The sequence below is a fragment of the Phoenix dactylifera genome, unplaced genomic scaffold (assembly GCF_009389715.1).
Source record: "Phoenix dactylifera cultivar Barhee BC4 unplaced genomic scaffold, palm_55x_up_171113_PBpolish2nd_filt_p 001396F, whole genome shotgun sequence".
Lineage (NCBI taxonomy): Eukaryota > Viridiplantae > Streptophyta > Magnoliopsida > Arecales > Arecaceae > Phoenix > Phoenix dactylifera.
This window is the reverse complement of record NW_024068718.1, coordinates 31,301-57,152: the sequence shown is the minus strand read 5'-3', so window position 1 is coordinate 57,152 and position 25,852 is coordinate 31,301. Positions and strand designations below refer to the sequence as shown.

Genomic DNA, 25,852 nt, shown 5'->3' with positions numbered 1-25,852 from the left:
TGCAGTAATTGGAACAACCTTTGCACTTAATATATTTTGTAACCAGAAAGAATTAAGCTCAGAAGTACAATGTCTATTCAAATGTTTTCACAACTCAATCATATATGATGGAATCAACAAAAAATTGATTTTTTCTAACTCTGTCGCTAACTCACTACAGTAAAAAAAGATGCTTAGTTCAGGGTGAGATCGCTGCATCCCAACTTCTCTGGGCTAATAGGCCGTCCTGAAGAGGCTAGGCCCATTGGTTGCTGATCGTGGTGGACAGATAGGAGGAGGTTTACTAATATAAGATCAGAGGTCATAAGTTTGAATCATCTTCACACCAGATACGATGGTTTACTTATGATGACCGCGTACCATTTTCCGGAATAGAATTTGTGCTATTATAGCTACTGCATGATGTGCACAGATAACTTTCCTTGCAATCATAACCGTTGCATGGCAGACAACCATGATTACAAGACTTTGCTTCCCATAGATTGCCTGCATTTAGATTTAAATATTATATTAGAAAGGAACGAAATAAAATACATGCTGCCTGGCGAGTGTCTGATCTGAAACTTTGTTACCATCTCGAAATTTAAAACCTACTAATCTAGCATCTAATAAACCATACACCAGAACAAGATGAGCCTTTTTTAAGCTCATCCAATAAAATCCAATAAAACAACAAGCAAGCAACGAAGGTGACGCTACATTGTGTCGATTCTAAAGATGCTTAAAAGAATATGTCCCTTTGATAGTCAGGGATATTTATTATATGGCAGATGGTGCTGAGATTGGATTGTTTTATTTTTTGTGTAGCATTTTACAAAAATAATTATATTTTGATAAAATTATTATTTTATATATTACGAGTATAGATATATACAATAAAATTAAAAAATAACATGTTATGAAGTATTCTAAGTAATTCTTTCTTTCCGGCTCACAGAATAAGCACCCATCCAATCCGCAGTGTCATTGCTCTGTAGCCTAAAAGCCTAATCTATCTCAGTTTTGGGCTTGTTGGCTTTTCTGAATAAAAAAAATATATTTTGGGTTAGCTTGTTTGTCTGTTATTTCATGATATTTTAATTTTTAATTTTATTGAATGTTACCCACTGTTAACTTAAAAAAAAAAATGGGTGTTATCCATCCGTTAACATTAAAAAAAACAAAACAGCATCGTCGAGGTGATCGGGCCCCTTTTTCTCGTGAATCGAGCGCACCGCCGACCGCGACCATGTGTCGCGACGAGCCTTGTTCCCTTCCACGTCACTGCTTCTCTTTTCCCCATCCTTGGACTACCGACACCCCACAAGCAGCGACACGACAAATGTTGCCATCCGAAAGGCGCAGAGCCCATGGTTCTCTCTGCAGCATCACGCCTGCTCATTCACAGCTCACCAACGTGGAGATGCGCACGGACTCTGCTGCCTGCAGTTTATCATCAAACCACATTGGCTGTTCCGCAGCTGTCACAGACTTCGCTACGCTTTACTCTTATAATGACGTCTCCCCTCACTCTCCCGTCCACAGAGCCAAAGCAATGGCGATTTCCACTCTCTTCTCCTCCTTGCCTTCTGTTCTCTTCTTGCTCTTCTTGTTTTTCTCTACGGCGTCGTCGGCCAATGTCACCTACGACCGCCGCTCTCTTATTATTGATGGCCAGCGCAAGCTCCTCATCTCCGCCTCCATCCACTACCCTCGCAGCGTCCCTGCAGTGAGCTTCTCCCCTCCCCCCGCGCGCCTTTTGTCCCCGTCCATTTCTTCCCCTCTTCTAACTTCTCCTCTCTCGCTCTTGATTGATCGATTCTTTTCAGATGTGGCCCGGCCTCGTCGCCGCTGCCAAGGAAGGCGGCGCCGACGTGATCGAGACGTACGTCTTCTGGAACGGCCACGAGCTCTCTCCAGGCAATGTGAGCGTCCTTCTTCCTTGAACCTTCCTCCAATCCCTTTCTCCTCTTCATTTCTTCTTCTTTATGGAGCTGGAAGCGAGGATCTATCTTCTTCTGTCTCTTTTATTAGTACTATTTTGAGGACCGGTTCGACCTGGTGAAGTTCGTGCGCATTGTAAGGGATGCCGGGATGTACATGATCCTCCGCATTGGGCCATTTGTTGCCGCAGAGTGGAATTTTGGGTCTGTATCGGATTATTTGTTTTTTTTTTTGCCCCACCTCTTTTTAGTTTGCGCTTGCATTGAGTGGTTGTAGTTATGGTTTCTTGGAGTTGCAGCGGAGTGCCAGTTTGGCTGCATTATGTGCCCGGGACTGTCTTTCGGACAAACAGCGAGCCATTTAAGGTTTGCAAATTGATAAAGTTGCAGTCTTTTTTCCTTTTTTTTTTTTTCTCATTGTTCATTTTTGGGATTTTTGGGGTTTATTGGTTTCGGTTGGGCCTGATGAAGTGGGATTGTCCTCGTTTCTTGGGTACAGAGGCATATGAAGAGCTTCACAACGTATATAGTGGATATGATGAAGCGAGAGAAGTTCTTCGCTTCACAGGGCGGCCACATTATCTTAGCTCAGGTGAGTATGTCCTGGCGATCTGTATCCCTTTTGTCCAGCAACTAGTTAATGTATCTGTTATAGTAATCTCCGAATGCTTACTGTCGATCCTTAATGCCACCTGTCTAGCCACAATGTGTATTATGAACTCTTCAATTAAACAGACATTCTAATTCCGCTATCAAGAGATATATTTAATGCTATAGTTTGTCATGTTGAGCTTCTACGCCATGCTTGGTTATGCTTTGCTTCGACTGTTGATATGAAATGTTCTATACCTCATGAAAAGATTGCATTTTGGTGTGGAGTTCTGTTGTTTAAGCTCATCTCTTCTGATTATCAAAGTTCTATATTAATTGTCATTTGTGTCACCAATCCGTTTTCTTTGTTGCAGATTGAAAATGAATATGGGGACATCGAAAGGGTTTATGGAGATGGGGGGAAGCCATATGCAATGTGGGCTGCGAGTATGGCTCTCTCTCAGAATACTGGTGTACCTTGGATTATGTGTCAACAATATGATGCTCCTGATCCAGTGGTAAGGAGCGCCTTTAACCATTCTTCATTTTTTGTATAAATATGCTTCCATGTCAAAAACAGGGTTCTATCTATTTAATTTGCACTATTTGTTAAGCATATTCTATTCAAACAGAGGTAATAATTTCAAATATCAAATGAAAATGGTGTAATGTAGTCATTATCCTTGCATGACCTATGTGAGGCCATCACAGAGGTGTAGTCATATAATTCCATCATGTTAAATGAGGGATTGTCAAATTGTTACTTGGTTGGTCAAATTGCCTGTGTATCTGTTATATTCTGAAGTGTGCCAAATTATTGTGTCATGTGGCCATTCCTTTCCGTGACTCTACTTGGCTGTCATAAATAATAAGAGGTGTGCATGTTGATCTTAATAAGTTCATACTGAGGGAATCCATTTAGGAGATTTTCTTATTTTTCCCTTTAATGTGTTATTTTCTTGCTAAATTAATAAATCCCATGCTTCCTTTCACAAAAATAAACTTATAAAATTTATGGCTTTTAACCATTTATATATGCATTTATTTTGTCTGCATGGCTGTGTGCTTGCATGCTAAAATTGCATCCTTTCATATGTGTGAGTTTTCCTACATGCTTATTTGGTTGAATGTTCACTATGTTATCTATATTGCATTGATCTTAACGTTTTAAATTTCATATTTCTTGCAGATCAATACATGTAATTCATTTTACTGTGATCAGTTCACACCAAATTCCCCAAACAAGCCAAAAATTTGGACAGAGAATTGGCCGGGATGGTAATTATATGTATCTGGAATTATTGTTCTTCTAATTAATCTCTTTTTTTTTGACAGAAAAAGGTAGAAGTCCACCCTGTTGTTATAAATCATATTTTGTTAGTTTAGAGTTCAAAATTGTTCTGCTCATAAGCTTATTCCGGAGTCATCTTGGCAACATAAAAATAATTATTATGCTTTACATTATTTTGTAATTATTCTTTTATGAATGAGCTTGAATTTGATTGTATACAAGTTTGTTAAACAATACAAATTTATTAAAAATAAACATGACCAGAATGTACAATTTGAACTTTTAGATTAATTGCATAGCAGCATAGATGAACTGACTTGGTTTTGTGAGTAAGAATCACCTTTGGAGACAGGCAGCTTTTGCCATTTTCATCTAGGGTCATAACTTCTGTCCAAGATAACCTGGAAAGTAGGTATGACTATAAGGTAATACTCTTATTTTTATGTAAGATAGGCTATATAGCTAGGGTTCCTCTAAGGGGTGACTTATCAACATAGGTTGATCAGGTTGCCACCAATTAACATGTTGTTAGGGATCAAATGAGCAGGCCACTAATTTTCCTTCAACAGAAAAAAAAATGACGCAGATGTCAGACATAAGGTTGGACTTCCTACTAGGGCTACTTTGCACTTAATATTTATAAGAACTACATGGTGGAACTCAGTTTTGGTGCCATAACCAAGATAGTGACAGGCAAGGTTCCTTAAAGGGCAATCTAGATCAGAGCTACACCCACTTGTCTGGGATATTGGTCACCTCTTGAAGGGCCTCGACTCATTTGGGGTTACACATGTATTACGAGAGGCGAACAGGGCGGCAGACTGGGTCGCCTCCTTTGCAGCATATCATACTGGGGCCTTCTTATGGGAGGGAGACACCCCCATTCCGCAGCGCTTAGCCCGTATTTTGTATTTTGATGCTTCAGGGTATATTCACAATACCTAGTGAGATGCCGATTTACCAAAAAAAAAGGGCAATCTAGGTATCAGGGACAAGGAGTGTGAAGCAACAACATGTAGGTTTGGTTGGTCATACATTTTGGCTTTCAAATTTGTTAATAAGACTTAAGTCTTCGTAGGCTTCAAGATCCAGAAGAAACGTGGTTTTCTTATTTCTAGTTGATTATATTGGTTCCATATAAGAGCAAAATTTTGATGTAATTATTAGCATCATTAACCCATGTAAGTATGCTTGTTCATGAATAGCATTCTTTAACCATTTGTGAAAAGAATCTTTGACTTTCCCTTCTAAACTTGCTCATACATCCAATTTTACTTATATTTTTATAAAAAGGGGCGTGCACGAGGATCTTGCAACTATAGGGTCTGGGAGGGTTAGGTATGCACAACATTACCTCATATACAGAGAAGCTATTTCTATAATTTGAACTCGTGACACCCAGGTCACAGTGGAGCAACCTTATGGTGTCATCAGTGCATGCCCTCGTTTGCTTATATATCTATATCGGGGCAAAATCAAGAGTGAAAATGCTTGTACGTAGCTAGCACAACCATGATCCCGTTCAAATATGTTCAATTTATTCCCATTCTATGATTGCTTTTTCCCTCTTTATTCAATTCTAAGCAATAGTTATTTTAGTTAAAACACAATGAAAATCACTATTTAATATAATATTTTTAGTATTTTAATAATTTATTCACTAATTAGTAAGAAGGGAGGTTACTTTTTAAGATGTGGCGGATGGCCACCATAGGCGCTTGTCTATGGAAATAAACAGGGGAAGACTTACTGTTTATCTTCACTTTGATACGTTGAGGAACTATTTAGGTGAAATTCATTGTCAATTCTGCAGTTTCTTTCTCCTTTCTTAAGCTGTCTCTGACTCTCCTTGGATCCCTAATATAAGCTTCCCTTTGAGTACATATATTTTTGTGCTCAGATGCATATTTATGTATTATTACTTTTAATTTTATGGCTAATAAGTAGATTTTAAGTCAACAATAGCTTTACTTCTGATGCCATATCCAAGTGTTACACTTTTTGGTTAAATAAACTATAAAAATAAAACCATCGTCCTTTTTTCCTTTATGGTATGATTCATGGGCATACAATTCTTTTCTGTAGCACAGACATAATGACCATTCATGATGTTATTTAATCTACCAAAATAGACCTAGACGTTGTTTTAGATGGATAACCTTAGCTGCTACCTTTTGATTTGCAATATCGTATAGTCATAATTTGTATTTGCTTTTGAAATTGAATTATATTGCTGATTTGACATCCCTTGCATGCTTGACTGGCACTTTTCTCTTACACGGATCCTTTCATCCAAGGTTTGCTTGGATGATTGTAAGTGCTATTTGGAGTAACTAGGTCTTAACTTATCATTCCTTGTTCCATTGTTGTTTGTCCTATGCAGGGTCAACCAACTTTCTGTTTGGGAGGGTATGGGTGTAACGACCCAGGAGCTCACCTAAAATGGCTAGCCAGAAGATATTATTTGGATTTCTTGATCTTGTATAAGTACCCAAGATCTATCCAGCGAATAACCGATGTGGGACTAAACACACGCTCGCACGGGTCCTCACATACTTCCCCCGTTCAAGCCCTGACGTCCTCGTCAGGCTAAGGGTTCAAATCCATTCAGATCTAATCACAAACACCATGATCAGCGCGTGGTCAGCCTTAATGGATCCGTACTGCAATATCCCCTAGTCTACATAGGTTATAAGCCAGGTCCGCTCTAATACCTTTTGTAACAACCCAGGAGCTCATCCAAAATGGCTAGCTGGAAAGTATTATTTGGGTTTCTTGATCGTATATAAGTACCCAAGATCTACCCAGCGAATACTGATGTAGGACTAAACACACGCCTGCACGGGTCCTCATATAGGCTAAGGGTTCAAATCCATTCAAATCTAATCACAAACACCATGATCGGCCCGTGGTCAGCCCTAATAGATCCGTGTTGCAGTGTCTCCTAGTCCACATAGGTTATGGGTTGGATTCGCTCTGATACCATTTGTAACAACCCAGGAGCTTACCCAAAATGGCTAGCTAGAAGGTATTATTTGGGTTCCTTGATCCTGTATAAGTACCCAAGATCTACCCAATGAATAACTGATGTGGGACTAAACACACGCCTGCACGGATCCTCACAAGAGGAATGGCCTATTTGTTTTTGTGAACTTTTGTTCAAAAAGATAGACAGTCATGTCATGTAACAACCAGTTTAGGTTGTATTTTGGAGCTTGCGTATGTATTGTAGCATGATGCTGCACTAAGCTATGGTACACTTTTACATGGGTAAATGCATGCTGCTACAGGCAGCTTCCTATATTCACCCCCTATATTATGTTGATAATTATGCTGTAGGTGCTTAAGGTATGTCACACTGAGATGGACTGGCATTTAAATTCTTGCCTACAAGTTGTGAAGTTGAGAGAGGTAAAAAGATGGATTGACATACTCTGTGGCACCATGGCACTTGCGTGGTGTATATTTTGTTGTGCCATGCTAGTGCTTTGCATAGTGCATGCCAAGTGCATGCTGTCCCTCATATGTTTTCATAAATGTGTGTCAGTTTCATGTATTATGACACTTTATGACATGAAGTGGCCTTTGACTTCTCACCCATAATTTGGTACATGTAACACCACTGACTAGGCAACCCATGTTGGCCAAGCCCACTGATAACCTACTTGTGTGCCACACTGTGCTCGTCTTCTCAGCTTACTTATGGTGTTCCGTACTCAGCATTGCTCTTTCCACCTTGACAAAATCTATATGTGATCCACTGTAAGTACAGGAGGGGGCACGGTGGAGGAAAGTCCAAATAGATTTGCATAGTGTCTCTTTGTATTATGTACTGTGGTACGTTTGCTACTGTTGTGATTCAGTTCTAGTTTCTTTGTTGTACACGTTAGAGTCTTTTGCCCTGATGAATGGAACATATGCTTCCTATTCATTATGGAATCCATTTTGAATCCAAACTCTGCTTTTGGTTTTTTATGCCTCATTTTCTCACACATGACCTTTTTATAGGATAATTCTGTGAAGGCTAGCTTTATTCAACTAATACTCAATGACAATTGAAAACAGTTTTTTTTTTTTTTTTGCTTTACAAACAATGTCCATCAAAGAGGATAAATGAAAAAGCATATTTTCTTAGTAGCATTAGTTTCTTATTGGTCCTCTTATTCTAGCTATCTGACAACCAATTTCCCTCAATCACACCTAATTGAAATTTTATATTTTAATGAGAACCATATTTTTTAAAGTGGATTTGTCTGTATCAGTTAGAATGATGGTTCATAATATCATTAGAGATTCAAAACGCAGGCACATCTAAATTATAGCTTTTATATCAACTTCTTGGTGTATGGCCAGTGTTATCTTGTTGCTCCTAATAAAAGTTTCTTTATTATTATATAATATTGAGAGTTTATATGTGATTACATCTCAATATGAAAGATTAGGGTACAATATCTGTTACTAGGTTTTCGAAGGCCAATCCTATCTCAGATCTGGTGCTCTTGTTTTTGTTATTATCTGAAGTTTTCCTTCCTCATCTCCAATATCAGGTTTCAAACTTTTGGGGCCAGAAATCCTCATAGGCCAGCTGAGGATATTGCATTTTCCGTTGCTCGTTTTTTCCAGAAAGGTGGTAGCCTTCTAAATTATTACATGGTATGTGTTAACAATAATTGCAACCCCAATGTATGAGATAACAGATTTTTTTTAATGCTATCAGTGATTGATAAATACTAATTTATTATATTATTTCTGAATTGCAATTTCTTTTTTTGTTCCTTCTGCTCCCTTTGCTAATTCTCCTCTTCAAGTATCATGGTGGAACAAACTTTGACCGCACTTCTGGGGGACCATTTATCACAACAAGCTACGATTATGATGCACCTATTGATGAATATGGTGTGTTGCTTTCTAGACCCCTTTGGACGAGCCTTTTCTGCAATTTCTGGATACCATGAATTGAAAAATAATTTCCTTTGAAGAAAATTTGAATATTGATTCTATCTTTTTATAAAAATATCATATTTTGATGACATTTTGTTCCCATTTTTTCCCATCTGAAATAAGTTAGAATGAGCTTTCAGGGTTGGTGAGGCTTCCAAAATGGGCACACCTGAAGGAACTTCATAAAGCTATAAAGTTATGTGAGCATGCTCTGCTTCATGGTGAGCAAATGCTTCAAGTCCTTGGTCCTCTCCAAGAGGTGAAGTACTATCTCAATCCTTGTATCATGTCCTTAAGATAGATTCTAAGTACATTATATACTTGAGCAAAAATTTATACTGTGTAGGTTATTTATACCTGATATTTTCAATTTATGGAAAGATACTGAATTAGACTATAATAATTACTGGATACAAGTATATCTTGAACTCCAGTTTATAGTGTCCACATTTTCTAATCAGTGACATCTAATCAGGAAGAAAACCAATGTGCCATATCAAAAATAAGGCAACTTAGTGGTGACTGGCATTTGTCCATTCCCCATGATTTTGTAGAACTCTATCTAGCTTCTTCAAAAAATTTCTAGTATTTTGTTTTTAGTATCTTTCCTTAAATAATATATCAGAAATTGTATATGTTATGATGTGGAAGTTGGTCTACGTTAGACACAAGATTGCCAAGTATTCCTGTATTTGTAGCATGCTGTTGTTGTTTTGAACATTTATTTCAGTGATGCAATGATTAACAATTTGTTTTTTCTTTCATCTCCTTAGGTTAACTGGGCCCTTGATGATATGCTTCAAATATTTTAATATCCTCTTGGTCAGAATTTTTTAGCTTTTTGTCCCTCATTTAGTTAAAATTGTGGCCATTTTATTTGTGCAGGTTAATGTTTATTCAGATCCCTCAGGAGGATGTGTTGCATTCATTGCTAATATGGATGAAGAAAATGATAGATGGATCATTTTTCAGAACAAATCATATAATGTTCCAGCTTGGTCAGTTAGTATTCTGCCAGATTGCAAGAACGTGGCATTTAATACAGCCAAGGTGTTTCTACTTTTCCATATTCTTCTCCTTGTCATTTTTTGTATTGTAAACAAATACTGTCATGTAAAAAGGTACTAGATATTGCATTGAGGTATTAATGGAGGCATATGTAAGGAAATTGTAGAACACATTCAGGTGTCTTGTTCTAAGTAGTTCTGAGATGGAACAATGGGATGGAGACACAGAGATAGCTAAATGACGTGACTATTTTAAGTGTTTAATATTATGCCTGATATAAATTGTTGACTCATTCCTTATAAGCTCAAGCCTTTGGTTTCAATAGGTTAGTTAACATGGCATCAAAGCTAAAAGTTTGCTGGAGGTCATGAGTTCGAATACCCTTGATGCTAATTTTCTATTTAATTAGACTGGTTATTGTTTTGACTCATTGCAGTCATTGTTTTGGCTCGTTTGTTCCTCCATGTGCTTGACCTGGGCTACATATGAAGGGTGGTGTTAAGTGTAAGCCTTTGACATCAATTGATTAGTTAACATTTAATGAGTTACAGGAAACCATCTCTGAATCATTTAAAGAAGACTATTGTTTTAATGCATTAATCATATATGAGACATCATCTTAGGCCATTGATGCTCATCTGCACTATATATAAAGCCAAATCTGGGCCACGGCTGGTACCACCTGTGGTTGTGCAAAGGAAGATGATATATTTTTTTCTTTCAGCAAACTGATAAAGGCAGTGCACTTCATTTATGTGACACTCCTTTTTCCCCTCTAAGTAGAAATGCTAATTATTGCTGTCTAATAACAAAGAGTGCATATATTGGTGTTGAATGAGAAGTTTTGTGATTTTTCTAATCTGAACTATCTACACAGTTATGCAAAACATTGCATGCATTTGCAGATGCTTCATGCTAGCAAGCGTAAACAATATGCAACATTCCATATCAAAAATTCATAAAAAAAAAATACATTTCACTATTAATAAAAGAAAACATCACAATAAATAAGCTTCCAATTAACTTGGGCTTGGATCATAATGCATGATTACATACCAACCAGTTCTTGGAGATACAGAGGTACAGGAACACCACTAACACTTGTGAATCTTGACCTAAGATATGGCATCTTTACTGTGCTGGTTCATGTATCATGCTGAATATTTTAAATAAATATGGAAGCAATGACAATTGTGGTCCCAAAAGTGAAATAATTTCCATGGAATACATTCGATATATGTATATCAATTCACTGGCGCACTGTTATTTGCCTGTTTAAGATATTAAAACCTTGTGTTTTCAGAACTATCAATCTTATATATTCTTGGGATGTATATTGTTTTTGCACATTTATATATTCATGGGTTTTGAATATAGAAGGGGAGTTTAAAGGAAAGGGATGGTTCTAATCAAGGTTTGCCGAATTGTACTAGAGGTCGTACCGGTCGGTAACTAGTTCGACACGGTATGGAGAGAGAGGGGGAGAGGAAAGAGAGAGGAAAAGAGAGAGAAAGACAGAGAGGGAGGGAGAGGACGAGGGAGGGAGGGAGGGAGGGAGGGAGGGTGAGGGAGGAGGCAGAGAGAGGCTAGGGGAGAGAGGACTCGAAAGCACCCATCGTCATTATTGGGGAGGCGAGAGAAAGAGGGAGCGGGAGAGGGTGGAAAAGGGAGGGCCGAGGGAAACCCTAATGCTAAGAGGGAATGCTTGTTGGCGATGATCGAGTGGGGGGTGAGGGGATGATTGAGTGACGTTGGGGGGGGGGGACTTCATCGCGAGCTTAGGAGGGTGGGGGGGGGATGGTGGGGGTGGGGGACGATTGTGACCCGGGGGGTTGGGGGGGTGTTGTTTTATGAAAGGGCTCGAACCAGATTTTAAAGAAAAGAATCATCAGTATTATGCATACGATGAACTGGGCTTTGAAGAAAAGAATCGGCTTGTAGAGAAGAATATCTCGGCTTGTTTACTGAGTTGATAGGGCAAACCATCCCGATTCTCTGTCGGTTTGGTTTGGAACACCCCGAACTAGGTAGTTCAGGGCAGTACGGCCAACCCTGGTTCTAATAATTCATTGTTAGATTTTAAATCTTTTAATTGTTTCAGAGTGTGAATAAAAGTTTTTTGGTTTATTGGGTGCTTGGTGCTGCACTTTATGGAGCCTTTTGAACTCCAAGTCTTGTGTCATCATTCCTTTAAAGATGAATAGTCAACTAATATAACTAGATTAATAGAGATGTAATGGTATTGAAGTCCAACTGATGTGTTATGATTATGGTATGCCGTACCGGCCCGAACATCCGATATGGGGCGTACCGTATTGTACCGGTTAGGTATTGGTATTCGGTACGGATGGCGTACCGACATTCGATACACCAAAAAATTTCGTATCATACCATACCGACACTGTGCTAGTATGGCACCAGTATGGGATCCGGTATCGAGATAACGAACCTTGGTTATGATAGAATTATTATGATCTTGATAAGTCAGTAATATCATTTTTCTTTAACAAAAAAGATTACTAAGTTTTATTAAGTTAAACTTACTGGATGGCATCTCTTTGCTAATTTGCTTGAAATAAATAAGGAATAGATAAATGTCTGGATTGAAGTCCAACCACAAAAATCAAGTTTAAAATAATTTTACACACACTCTCTCTCTTTCTCTCTCTTTATCCCATCTTCTCTAGATAGGTGCCTATGTCAACCTACAAGATTCTACCATTATAGTCCCTTTCCTGATATTGTCATGTAAGTTCTTTCCTTACCACATTTACCCACAACCCACAGAATCTGTCATCCATTCACATACAATTTCAAGTTGTTATTAGTTTTATGGAATATGGATCACTATAGTTGCAATGTGGTTGTCCAAAGTAATATACTAATTTCTTTCTGTGAAGAAATGGAGTGAAGTTATTTGATAAATTTGAATAGGTAAGTATTTTTTTCTCTTTTTAGGAGAATTTGAATAGGGAAGCCAACAAAGTTGATTATATCTTTTCCTTATACATGTGCATTTGCATGTACATTTTTTATTATCTTCAAAAAATACATAACAGCAAGATGAAAAGAGTATTTTTGTTTTATGCATGTTGTTTGTACTTTGTACCAAATGTTGTTTGTTTTTTTCTAGAAATTGCTAAAATCCACCTATGTTTGCTCGGCAACTATCACATGTATCATTTTTTCTAAGAAAAAAATTAATGTGAGACAAGTCATGTTTTCTGTTGTGAATAATTCAGTAATTGTCTTTTTGCATGCCTTTTGCTTACAGTCCTAACTGGAGATCACTTTCTCCAGGTTCGATCTCAAACTTTTATAGTAGACATGGTACCAGAGAATTTGCAAGCATTAATAATTTCTCCAAAGAAAAGTTCAGGAGATCTCCAGTGGAACATCTTCATGGAGAAGGCTGGGATTTGGGGAGAATCTGACTTTGTCAGAAAGGGATTTGTAGATCATATTAACACCACAAAAGATTCCACCGATTATCTTTGGTACACTACAAGGTCAGTCGCACTAACTTATCCCATATCTTGTTAAATATTTTACCTGTCAGTGGATCATCCTGTTAAATTATAGTTTGCAGAATACACTTGAATAGCATCAAAGATATGCAATGCACAGAAAATTGATATTTATGTTTGAGGGTTTGATTACATGCCATGATGATTAATTCTTCATATGATTGCAAAACTCTAGATTTACTTGGTTGCTGCCACTTTCAGTTTTATGCTGTTTGCCTGATCCATATATGTTATCAATGCAGAAAAGCAGAAAGAAAAAAGAAATTCCTTTCTTTGTATAGCTCTACATATAAACAAATCTTCCTTTACACCTGTCAGGCGCTTGCATAAACCTGCATCTTGTTTTAAATTCTTCCTTGTTCTTTATTCTTAACACAAATTTACCACTTAACTTTACAACACTTATATATCAGCACATGAAAAATTAGTACATCCATATAAGTTGATTGACAAGCTTCAAATCATTTTATGAAATCACAGTTTGTATGTAGATGAAAGTGAAGAATACTTGAGTGGCAGGAGCCATCCAATTCTCATGGTTGAATCAAAAGGCCATGCTGTCCATGCTTTTGTCAATCAGGAGCTTCAAGGTGATCAATCATGACAGAATCTAATGCGTGAAATTTATTCATATATGATACCTAAAATCAAAATTCAGCGACAATAGTTTTGCATGGAGGCAATGGATTCTAGTACTTGTGTTTGGCTTCTATTATATCATGTGCCGAACTTTTGTTAGTATATTGCTCATTGGTTGGTATTTCATGAGGTTTGATATTATTACTTTTTTGTTCAAGTGAGATGTGTTTCTTTTCTGATTCAAAGGAGTGCATTATTGTATCAACTTGTTTTACAAGTGTTGACAAACTTGTGTTTGTTGCATTCTGTAATTGAAGGTATTTACTTATTGAAAATTAACTATGATTAGGGGAAAAATCATAAAATTATTTTAAAACCTTTTTTCTTGTTTTTGATGTAACAATTTGAATTACATTTGGTCTTTTAAAGTAATGTCATCAAAATCTTCATGCATGTTACTCATCATAGGCGACCTTCCATGTGATATAACCAGCTTGTGAGCCTCTTGTCGCCCTTACTTCCACCACATCTAAATGTCTTTAGAAGTTATGTGAAGTAAATGTATAAAGTATCATTGTAGAGAGAAAAGATTTTCTAAAATAAATTAAAGTTTGTTGCTTCATGTCATAGAAGTACATGATAATCCTTCACCTTAACAGCTATTTAAAAGCCCATACTCGCTTATGCCATGAAATGTCTCATGTTCTTCTGGTTATCATTACGTAGATTTAAGATATAGCTTGGCCAAGTGCTTTCGATGTTATGGGTAAAAGATTGGACATTTCTTTTGCACCTCATGCTTTATGCATGACGTTTGGATCATGTGGCATCTTTCATCATCCAAGTTGTTAAGTGCAGCAGTTGACCTGGGCCTTGGAATCATTAATTTAGATTTCCTCATAGGTGAAGGGGAGACAGGCCCAGTTTTCAACTTGTAGATGTTTATATGTGTGCATGCATGTGCGTAAGCATATATGTATTTTTTTTTTTTATAATGGCAAAGTAGTGGGAAAGACCACTACACGTCTCATTGGAAATGAAATGGATCCGATAAAAAGAAGGAAAATTGGACAAAGAAAGGGAAGAGAACAAGAAAAAATGGAAAGAAAGAGATAAGGGAATCCAACCCTTCCCAACAGGGAGGCCTAGCCCAAAAACAACCCACATGACAAGTAACATACCCCAGCTACAAGTTGAAGCAGCCATGGCCTCCCAAAAAATATAAGGCCTAGCCCTGACTGGCCCATTTAGCTCTATAAAATTCAAAATTTTAAATATTTATATTTTTGTTCGTGTTTAAATGTTTATATGCATGTATTACATACATATGCATGCATACATATGTGTGTATTTTATTATCCTTTTAATATTCATAATCGAATCTAATTCTACTGAATAGGAACAGAAATATAGACATACCAGTCCCTGGTCCATATATAATCTTTTCTCTATTACTATAGACTAGGATCTGATATTTGCAGGCTGAGATAATCAATGAACAACAATACACATTGTTGAAGTATTCAGAATCTCAAAAATAAAGTAATCGAACTCCATGCAATATGACTATTCAGAGAAATGGCAATTTCCTTTAGGTGGTCCGGCAAGTTGTTCTATTCATTAGATGCATGATCTACGAAATGTTAATTGCCATATAACGATTCAATAAAAGATGGTCATTTGATGTTGAAGTGTTAATTTTCTTTTCTTTTTTGTACAATGTCTTTATGGTGATATATGGTCCATCTTGCTGTTTTCCATACTTATAAATCCTGAAGTACCATTATATCAAGAAGAAAGTGGCAGATGGTCGCAAACTCTGATTTTTTGTATGACTCTCGTACATAGTTACCATGTGTGTCCTCTTGGATTACATGCCCCTAAGCAATGAGAGTAATTTAGTACTTGTGTAAGTACACCCAGTGTACCATTACGAAAAGCTGTAGGATATATTCTAGATAATACTATCTTTTGCATATATACAAACTCAAATGAGAAAAGCTGTAGCATATGTTCTACATAATGCTATCTTTTGCATACATGCCAACTCAATTTAGTGGGCTTACATGTTCTGTCACTTTATCTTACAGCCAGTGCATCTGGAAATGGCTCAGATTCAACTTTCAAGCTTCAGACTCCCATTTCCTTGAGGGCAGGAAAGAATGAAATTGCTCTGTTGAGCATGACTGTTGGCTTACAAGTAAGCAGCTTTTGTTAGGTCTTTCTGGTGTTGATCTTTATAATTTCTATCATGATCATTTAGAATTAACAAGTATAAATCTAGTGAAAATGTAGACACAATATTATTCTTTTCTCAGCTGTTGACTCATACATATTACAGGTTGTTTCAGTTATTTCTCGACATTGGGCTAATCTACCTTTTAATTTAAAGTTTTTAGTTTTAAAGCATAATTTTGCTGTTATGAAGATTTATTTCTTTCTTCATTGATTTCTTACTATTGCATGGAGTATCCTTTTATATAATGTTACTCCCATGCTGTTTTGTTTTCCGAGGAGAAACTTCGATCTACTGTGCCCATACAATTGTAATTAAGTAACAAATGTCCCCTGACAACACCCAAACATGCACATTCTACTGCAACGTCAGCTATCAAGATATGTTTCATTAACTCTATCCCATATGGGCTCATGTGCCAGCAATGAGGTATGAGAGTGGTGTTCTGAAGGTAGCTATTTTGGCGTCATCATTCTTAAAGACAGGCTTCTGGACTTTGCCAAATTTTTTGCAGTATTATCATCTGCATTCATGCAGTAAGCTCCATCTTCTCATAGGCTATATAGATTGATATATTATCTTAATGGGTGCCTCTCCTTAATGACATTCTGGAGTTGGGAAATGTTTCTCGATCCTGCTAAAATTGGAAGTGGTATTTGGTGATAGTAATATTCATCTTCAAATCATTGCAACTCAAGGAGAAAATGTTGGAATTATATCTATACCATATTATAGAATGAGAGAGTAATATACTGAAAGATTTTTTCATATTTTACTGATAAAAATGTCCTTACTTTTTTGAAAAATTATTATCCAAAAATCATGTTATCAATGACACTTTCAGTAAATATATAAAAAAATGTATTTTTATTTTATATCTTTAATATTTTTAACTACATTAATTGCTCTCTCCAATCCAACTGATTCTCCCACCGGTTTTAAATTTGAACAATTTGAGAATACTCTCTCTCGAATCCTAGCTGCTCCCCTACTTATTTCAAACTTAAAATGTTTTGAGAACACTTGTGTCTGATCCACCGAATCCATGTTCCCAACTTTCTCCTATTGTTAATTTATACATCCAATTTATTATTTTTATCTTATATTTATGTTTTATTTAATGCAATTTAATTGCTTATAATCATATTCTTATTTTATTTATTATTCTTTCTTAAATGTGCATTGCACGTATATAGGTTCCTATATATATATATGTGTGTGTGTGTGCGTGTATGTGTGTGTGTGTTTATGTATCGAATATATTAAATATAGATAGATAGTTGCATGGTTGCAAAAGACTTGTATTTTAAGAATAAAATGTCATAGTAAGGAATTATAAGATAGGATCCATATGCATATGAGGGCCTATTTGGGAAACCCAGTAGGGTTAGGGTGCATTTCCTTCTGGATTCGTGGACTGGGTAGCCTATTTGGGTATGGTCCATATTAACCTAACAACCCAACAGGCCCACAAACTGGGACTTATGCTAGGACTTGGACAAGCCCTTAGAAGGCTGCAAGTTAGGCAGGCTAATAAGCTCGATTCCTACAAGAATATCCAAACAGACCCTAAAAGAAAGAAGAAAAAAAAAGATGCAGAGGGCAGTGCGGTAAACTTACTAATTTCAAGCCCATATGCTACTAATCTTTCTATAAAATATGTGCAAGTTGATAGTGAAGAACTTGAGCAGAACATCATGCTCCTTTTTCTTTTAAGTTTTTGAAAAAAGGAGCCACGTGGTTAAAAAACTAATCATGTCTATCCACTGGGCAGACACCTATAACTAAGTGACTGCAACTATTTCTTGTGGAAGATGTAAAGATAATGAAGATGCCTTATCATGATTTATGACTGATCAAGAGTTTAACATCAAGGTTTATGGCTGTTATATTTTCATATGTGCATATGGTTTCTGAGTCCAGCTAATATCGGTGCAGTATCATCTTCCAATGTTTTGACTCCACTATATCACATCAGATGAATTTCCAGACAGCATAAAAACTATGCCTTCCCTCTATGCCGAAAATTTCAGGACATAAAGACTTCTGATTCCCTCTAAGATTAGAGAAGCATCATCATTTGTATTGAAGAAGTAGACACCATCTTTTCATGTTGCATATCATATAATATTTTGTGCCTTAATACCATAGAGAGCAACAGTAGAAATTAAAATCTATATTATCATTTTTTGCATAGCGATAGGATTTTTTTTGTTGAACTCCTCAATATTAAGATAGGTATTTATGGCAACCTTCATTAATGAAGTATGGTGGAGCCTGTCTCCACCATTTCTCAAAACAAAGGATAAATATTTCTGAATTTAAGTCTCAGAATTTCGGTTTTTTATAAGGACAATATAAAATAGCTTACCATCTTATTGATACACTTTGATTCTTCCAAATGAAATTGATCTATATCCTCCTGATTGAATGTTTTATAAGTTTCCTGAGGATTTTCTTGTTCTCTTGTTCTTAAGAATGCAGGACCATTTTATGAATGGGTGGGAGCAGGATTGACCAGTGTTAAAATCAGGTTGAATAATGGGACCATTGACTTGTCCTCAAATACGTGGATATATAAGGTAACCTTTAAATATGACCTTTTTCTGAGTTTCAAAGTCCAGTGGATTTATGGTTCTTTGACCTGTCTTTCTAAGAAGATATTGTTAGTCTTCTGTTAAGTGCAATGCTAAATAATTTGTAATATATGGAATGGCTTGTCTGTCTCTATGATAGAAGACTTTTTTCTTTTACTTTTTATTTCTCTAAGAGAGATGAATCAATATCATATAAAATTTTGCTACTATTGATGGAAAAGAAAATAGTCTCTTATGAAATGACTATTTCATTGTGGCAATATCTTGTATTTTTTTTTCCCTGTTTTCAGGCATGCTTATATTCTGCTCTGCTTCTGGATAACATAAGGCTATCATACTAGTTGAAACTTCCTAGAAGCATAGTGAAATATAGTCTGAATATTTGGAAGGCTGGGAAGTGTTATGGTCTTTAGAGAACTAGACAGAGTATGGATTCCATACTTTACTATTTGTTTCCTTCAAGAGTGAAGTAATGATCAATTACTTATTATATTTTCCAATTGGTCAATCGATTCACTATGGATCAAACTTTAAACTGTGAGATCTTTCTAGACTCAATAACAAGGACTTATGATTTTTCAAGTAATTATTCTCTGATGGTATGAAAATTAAGTAGACTAGAATATGATTTTTTTGGAAAATACAAAAAAGAAGGATAATGATTCAAAATACAACCAAAAATACTTTCATTAAAGTAACTGATTGACCCACCCATAGTTAGAGCATTTACAACACCACTAGACCTCTTAAATGATATGGACGTCATTACAATAAATTAACATAATCTGGTTAGTCTCAAAGTCTGCCCCAGAAAAATTCTTAAATCATTCTTCTGTTTTGTTGCAAAACCAATTTATTCCAAAAGCTTAAGCTGATAGGGAATGAGTCAACAATGTATTTCAAGCTTAACAGCTTTAACTAATGCTCCCGCCACTAACCACATAGTAACCGCGTCTGATTCAATTTTTACAGGAAGTCTGATTATACACATTTTGCAAACTAAACAGATCTCCATTTGTCACCTGTATATTGTCCCACCTGTGTGTTTCAGCTGACTTCTCTCATCTGTACCTGAATGGGCACTGCACTGATTGTAAATGCTATGGTTTTCTCTACTCTTGCATGTTTTATGAACAAGAACTAACCTACTACAGAAAATATGTGCGCCAAGATAGCAGAGTTTTCTTTTCCTTATATGAGGTGTTGTAGAAAACTAACAAAAAATGTGGTTGTTATATGCAAGTAAAAAGTCTGCAGCCTGGCATTAATATCTCAAAATTTCCTTTCCGATCTAGAAAAGAGATGGTAGGATTTAATTAGATCTACTTTATGACCGAGTGTCATAGACCTTATTCCATCTTAAATATTTTCCCTGGATGAATTAGGTCAAGCCTCCTGTAATTAAGGACATGATATAAACATGATGACAGAAATGTGATAGGGCACATGGTGACTGTTGCATGATACATCTACAATCCCCTAAGTTTTTTGTACATACCTTGTAAGCGACATGTCTTGTCAGTATATGTGGGAAAAATGATGCATAAAGTATGCTTTGTAAGGACGATTTGAAATACAACATATCATGCTTTAATATAGCAAAATGTATGTAGTGAATGTTATAATTTTTGTGACGTGCTTTTCAGCAAAACCTATAAATAACATAAGCTCAGAAAGGAAACCTGTACATTACAACTTTATTGTTGCATTCATAACTTTTACTCCACTCATACTGCAAATACTGTGATGCAATCCAGATAGCATAGAATTTGATATTTGAATGAGCAGAAGAAATATATTGAGTCTGATTGCCACATTGTCAAACAAAGCTATCAAGATTCTTCTTCTTAATCTACCAAGGTGCAAGATGATTTCCATCCAAAGACTGAATTCTTGATGAGCTTGCATTTTCAGTTCAACATGAGTTCCTTGATGGTGATAGAATCATGGAGAATATTTACATTATTGTATTATCTGTGAAATATTAGTTTGTCTATGCAAATACATCAGAGTTCATTTTATTGTGTGTATTTCATATCAAAGGATCCATTTTCTATTACAGTTGTAATCATTAGTGCATCACCTCCATTAAAAGTAATTGCATTATTTGATGTCCCATGTCAGTTCCTCAAGCTATTTCTAATTTCATATAATTTTATGAAAACTTGAGCTCTACTTTTCTTTGTATCTTATACTGTGCATTGCAGAGGTTTCTATTTTGTGTTGTTCCTCATCTTAGGTAGGCTATTAGCAATGTATTCTTCAGCTCATAGAACATAAAGAATACTGTCATCGAGAAGTTCTTCTATCAGGGAGATTTCACAAGTTCACTCTTGGTCTCTAGCTCTATGAGGATTTTTATAAGCACCATGTATACTTCAGTTTTTTTTTTTTTTTGATGCACATATATTACATGATCACAATAAGGTTATTAGTGTGAACAACAACAGGCAAATAGCTACATCAGTTTTCATGTCTCAAGTTCTTTCGAAGTTGAAATACCCTTCGTATTTAATTATCTCTTGTTCATTGCTGTCAACAGTGTTATTTAGTAACCATTGCAGGAAGTCTAGTTCTTATCTGTGTTTTTTCTTTGCCTCTTTGTAGATTGGGTTAGAAGGGGAGCAGCAAAATATATTCAAGGCAGATGGTAAAAATGATGTGAAGTGGATGCCAAAATCAGACCCTCCAAGGAATCAACCTTTGACATGGTACAAGGTACCTTGTTTGCCATTTCTTATCTTTATTGATTACTTTGATGTCTTAAAGGTTAAATTGGTAACAGTTTGAGACCAGTAGTCTTGAACAAAAGGATTTTATCAGAAGTAAATTGGTTGGGACGAGAATGACAGGTTTTATTGTTACATCAGGTTGCAATATAGTAGTTTGTTTGATATTTCATTTTGTCATAATCATATATTCAGAAAATAAAAATGCTTTTGACATGCTGAAGCTTTGTAGTTGGCCATGTTTTAGAGTAATTATTTCATCCCCTTTGTAATTGGCTATGTTTTAGAGTAGTTGATTCTCTATCTTAATGTTTTGCAGGTAGTTGTGGATCCTCCAGAAGGAAATGAGCCTGTTGGGCTGGACATGCAATTTATGGGAAAAGGCCAAGCTTGGCTAAATGGAAAAGCCATTGGAAGATACTGGCCCGTGACAAGCTCCATACATGATGAATGTGCTCCTAGTTGTAATTACAGAGGCAAATTTTTCCCAGACAAATGCAGAACAGGATGTGGAGAGCCAACTCAGAGATGGTAATCTAAGTAAAATTACAAAAGAAAAACTGACTGACATTAGCTTTCTTTTTGATAGAAGAATGAAGTTAGCTTATAATAATTAACAAGGTCCATCAAATGTTTTTAATGGAAGAAAACCCACTTCATTAGAAAACAAAAACCTGTTACAGCAAAAGAAGAAAAAGAAAGAAATAGAACTGGAATCATTTCTATGTCTGAAGTAGCTATATAATTTAAATGAAAACATGTTACTCATTTTTTTAATAATCAACCTAAAAAATTTTATCATCATAATGGAAAAAATTGTTTCTGTTTCTCATAATAATTCCATTTTCATTTCTGACCATGCTGGCAAGCGCCCAAATTTCTGATGAATATTTATAAATTGTCTGTAGTTAAAATAATCAGCAATTTATGTAGGACATGTATCTGCTGATGTAGTGCATATTTTAACTGTTTACCTGGTTCTATAAAATGGAGAAACAAAATGCTGGTTGCTTCTTACTCGACCATAGATTTCATTTTGAAAAGAAGTTGCTCGAATTTTAGAATGTTTCTTAGGTCAGATCTTTATTTTGGTAAACTTGCTACTGCTTGCATAGCTTTAAAAGACATTGGAAAAAGCCTTTAATTTTATGTCTTTTCCTCAATCTACCGCATCACGTCACCAAGTAATTTGTGTTTATTGTGCTTAATTTAATGAGAAGACTTATAGATGCTCTTTTTTTTTTTGAACACTCATGTACATCATCTTGCAAGCATCCGTAATCCTGGTTTCTTCTTTGGCCAGGTATCATGTCCCCAGGTCCTGGTTTCAACCATCAGGGAATATTCTGGTGATATTTGAGGAGAAAGGTGGAGATCCCACTAAGATTACTTTTTCAAGAAGACGAGTGATAGGTCTCTGTGGATTTGTATCGACAGACTATCCTTCCATGGACTTGGAATCTTGGGATCAGAGCATCAGAAGCAATAATGGAGATAAGGCAGCAGTGCATTTGAAGTGTCCTGAGGGCATGCTTATTTCCTCCATTACATTTGCCAGCTTTGGAAATCCAAGTGGAACATGCAGATCCTACCGCCAAGGAAGCTGTCATTATCCCAACTCCTTCTCTGTGGTTGAAAAGGTATTATAAATCATTTTAAAAATTATCTCGGAACGATAATGATTTTTTTTCTTTTTAATTTTGTTTGGATTAATAATCAAATTAATCATGGTACTGGATGGTATTTTTTTTAAAATTCAGCAGTAACACTAAAGATATATTTTGACCTTATAATTGTTGAGATGCCAAACTTGGAGGGGCATATTGAAGCTTGCAAGATACAGATGTAAATATTCTTGTAGCTACATGCTTTTGCCATGAAAAGGCTTTATATAAATCAACTAACTTCATAGTGAAGGAAGATTCTTGCATTGCAAGGCAGTGCTGAAAGCATGTGCCTTCTCTTAATTATATGTAGATATCACTATCTAAAGTTATCAGTTATTTAAATGATTTCTTTGAGCTTATGACATGATCTTCTTATGGCAGGCCTGTCGACATAAAAGTCAGTGTGCTGTGTCATTGTCTGAAGACAACTTCGGTAATGATTTATGTCCCAGCATGGTTAAGATGCTCGCTGTTGAAGCAGCATGTAGCTGGTAGCATGCAGGCGTCTAAGGTTAACATTTCCAACAGTTCCATTGATGAAAATCATTCAAGGATCATTAATTTATTACACACAAATACTAGTACCATATTGTTTGTCCCTAATTTCTGATTCAGAAAGGGAAAGAGATGCTTTTGAGCAAAGTGTCGTATTTGAAGTGTTCTCTATGATCAGTTCATTTGGATCTGTGTGAAAATAACTGTGCTATTCAAGGATGTATTTTGGTTTTCATCAAATAGAAATGAAAATTTTTGGTCTTCTAATTCTGATATTCTATGCTCAACCTGCTTTGCAAGCACAATATTTTGATGTGTTTTTATCTGTAGGTATCTTGATCTCCGAAGCGTTTGTTTATGTATTTTATAATTACGATAACATAGTTTTCCGTTGTACTGGCTCCTTCCAAAATTCTTAATTTCTACTGTAGCATAAATTATTGCAATTATCAGAGTTCCGGTTGCATTTATTGGCCTAAATCTTAACTAATATATATATGAGATCCAATAGTCCTACATCGGAAAGACTTGTTCTAGAGCCTGGGCATATGAGACGGATGTCTCTAAATTCTGCAGACGTATTTTGGGTAGAAAACAAAACTAGGGAAGGTTTGAGCGGTGCGTGCGGCGCGCGTGCGGGCTCCAGAACCGGACAATATCTGGGAGGAGAGCTCCGTATTCCCTTCTCATGTGGTCCCCATGTGGGCACTGGGAGCGCAGACGGGAGCGTGACATTTGGTATCAGAGCTGAGGATGACTATTGTATGAAGGGTGTGAGGCCTAATAGTCCCACATCGGAAAGACTCATTCTAGAGCCTGGGTATATGAGGCGGGTGTTTCCAAATCCTGCAGACGCGTTTTGAGTGGAAAATAAAATTGGAGAGGGGTCTGTGCGGCGCACGTGCGGACTCCGGAACCGGACAATATCTGGCAGGGAAGCTCGGTGATCTCCCCTCATATAGCCCCCACGTAGGCACTAGGTGCCGCACGTGCCCCGCGCAGGTGGGGGCATGACAATATAGTTCCTATATATGGAAATTCACGGATTACAATAGTAAAACAGAAATCTTGTTTGATCACAATAACACATTCATACTATCTCTTCTCTTCCGTCCCTATATCTATTAAATAAATATGAGAAAGAAAGCCCAACCTGTCACAACCCAATTCTTATCCAAAATGGCTTGCTGGAAGGTTTTTCTAGATTTCATAGTCTTAAACATACGAACGGGTCCTCGCATGCTCCCCTCGTTTAAGCACTAATGTCCTCATAAGGCTAAGGGTCCAAATTCATTCAAATCTAATCATAAGTATTATAATTAACCCGTGGTCAGCCTTAATGAGCCCGCACTACAATGTCCCCTAGTCTACATGGGCTATGGGTCGGGTCCGCTCTGATACCATTTGTCATAAATAGCAGTCGGAAAGAATTTTTTTGGTTCCTTAGTCCTGTATATGTATCCAACATCTTTCTGGCATATAATTGATGTGAGACTAAACACACGCCCGCATGGGCACTCATACTACATATTCTAAAATTTAGAATTTTTTTTTAAAAAAAAGAAAAAAATTGAGCATGTAATGTTATGAAGACTATGATTCGATAATAAAATTTGATTTTAGAATTTCAAACTACCTAGACCCTTTAGATTATTTTTTTGTCAAAAATTATTTCTAATTATTATGTTGGTATGAATATACCTGAGCATGGACAGATTCAGAGATCCACCATGTCCTCTTCAAATTTGAAGAAGAATCCAACTCCTTGTACAATGGGTCATGGAATCTCTGGTACATTGTTTTTTCTTGCCTTTGATTTTCTCTAATCTTAGTGACTTCAAGTTGAAATCAAAAAATGTGATTTATTTCTTTTGATTGGCATTTTCTTGATTAAAGCCTGTGTATGATCAGATGAATGTTGGAGGTACATTAGTTCTTTCTTTTTAATCTTGGATCTTAGTATTATAGTTAGTTCTTTCTTATCATAATTATACCCTATTAGCTATTGGACAGATTGCAAGGGTATCTACACTTTGCTTTCTCATTTGTCTAATTTATATTAGAAGTTCATTAGTTGGTTGCAATCGGAATTAGAATCAAAATTGAAATGGATTAAAATAGGGATTGGCATGGCTATATTCTCCGACAAACTTGTTTCACTACTGGAATCGAAATTGGAATTGGAATGGGATTTGAAAACTAGAAAAGAGTCGGGATTCGATTTTAGGGGTTTAAAGTATTCTCATTTCCTCGTGAAATCAGAATGTGA

At 36.3% G+C, this 25,852-nt stretch overlaps 1 protein-coding gene across 1 annotated transcript; it reads left to right on the top strand.

Annotated features, from left to right (window-relative positions):
- The first annotated feature begins 1,354 nt into the window (after positions 1-1,354).
- LOC103713900 (beta-galactosidase 3) lies at positions 1,355-23,860 on the top strand. Its single transcript, XM_039122201.1, has 19 exons — positions 1,355-1,708; positions 1,809-1,904; positions 2,014-2,126; positions 2,222-2,288; positions 2,422-2,514; positions 2,888-3,031; positions 3,703-3,791; positions 8,352-8,457; positions 8,613-8,700; positions 8,886-9,004; positions 9,631-9,795; positions 13,054-13,262; positions 13,761-13,870; positions 15,950-16,059; positions 18,573-18,677; positions 21,300-21,410; positions 21,741-21,952; positions 22,725-23,061; positions 23,470-23,860. Exons 1-19 carry the CDS (start codon positions 1,403-1,405, stop codon positions 23,581-23,583), a joined length of 2,694 nt encoding a protein of 897 aa, XP_038978129.1. The 5' UTR covers positions 1,355-1,402; the 3' UTR covers positions 23,584-23,860.
- The last annotated feature ends 1,992 nt before the right edge of the window (positions 23,861-25,852 follow it).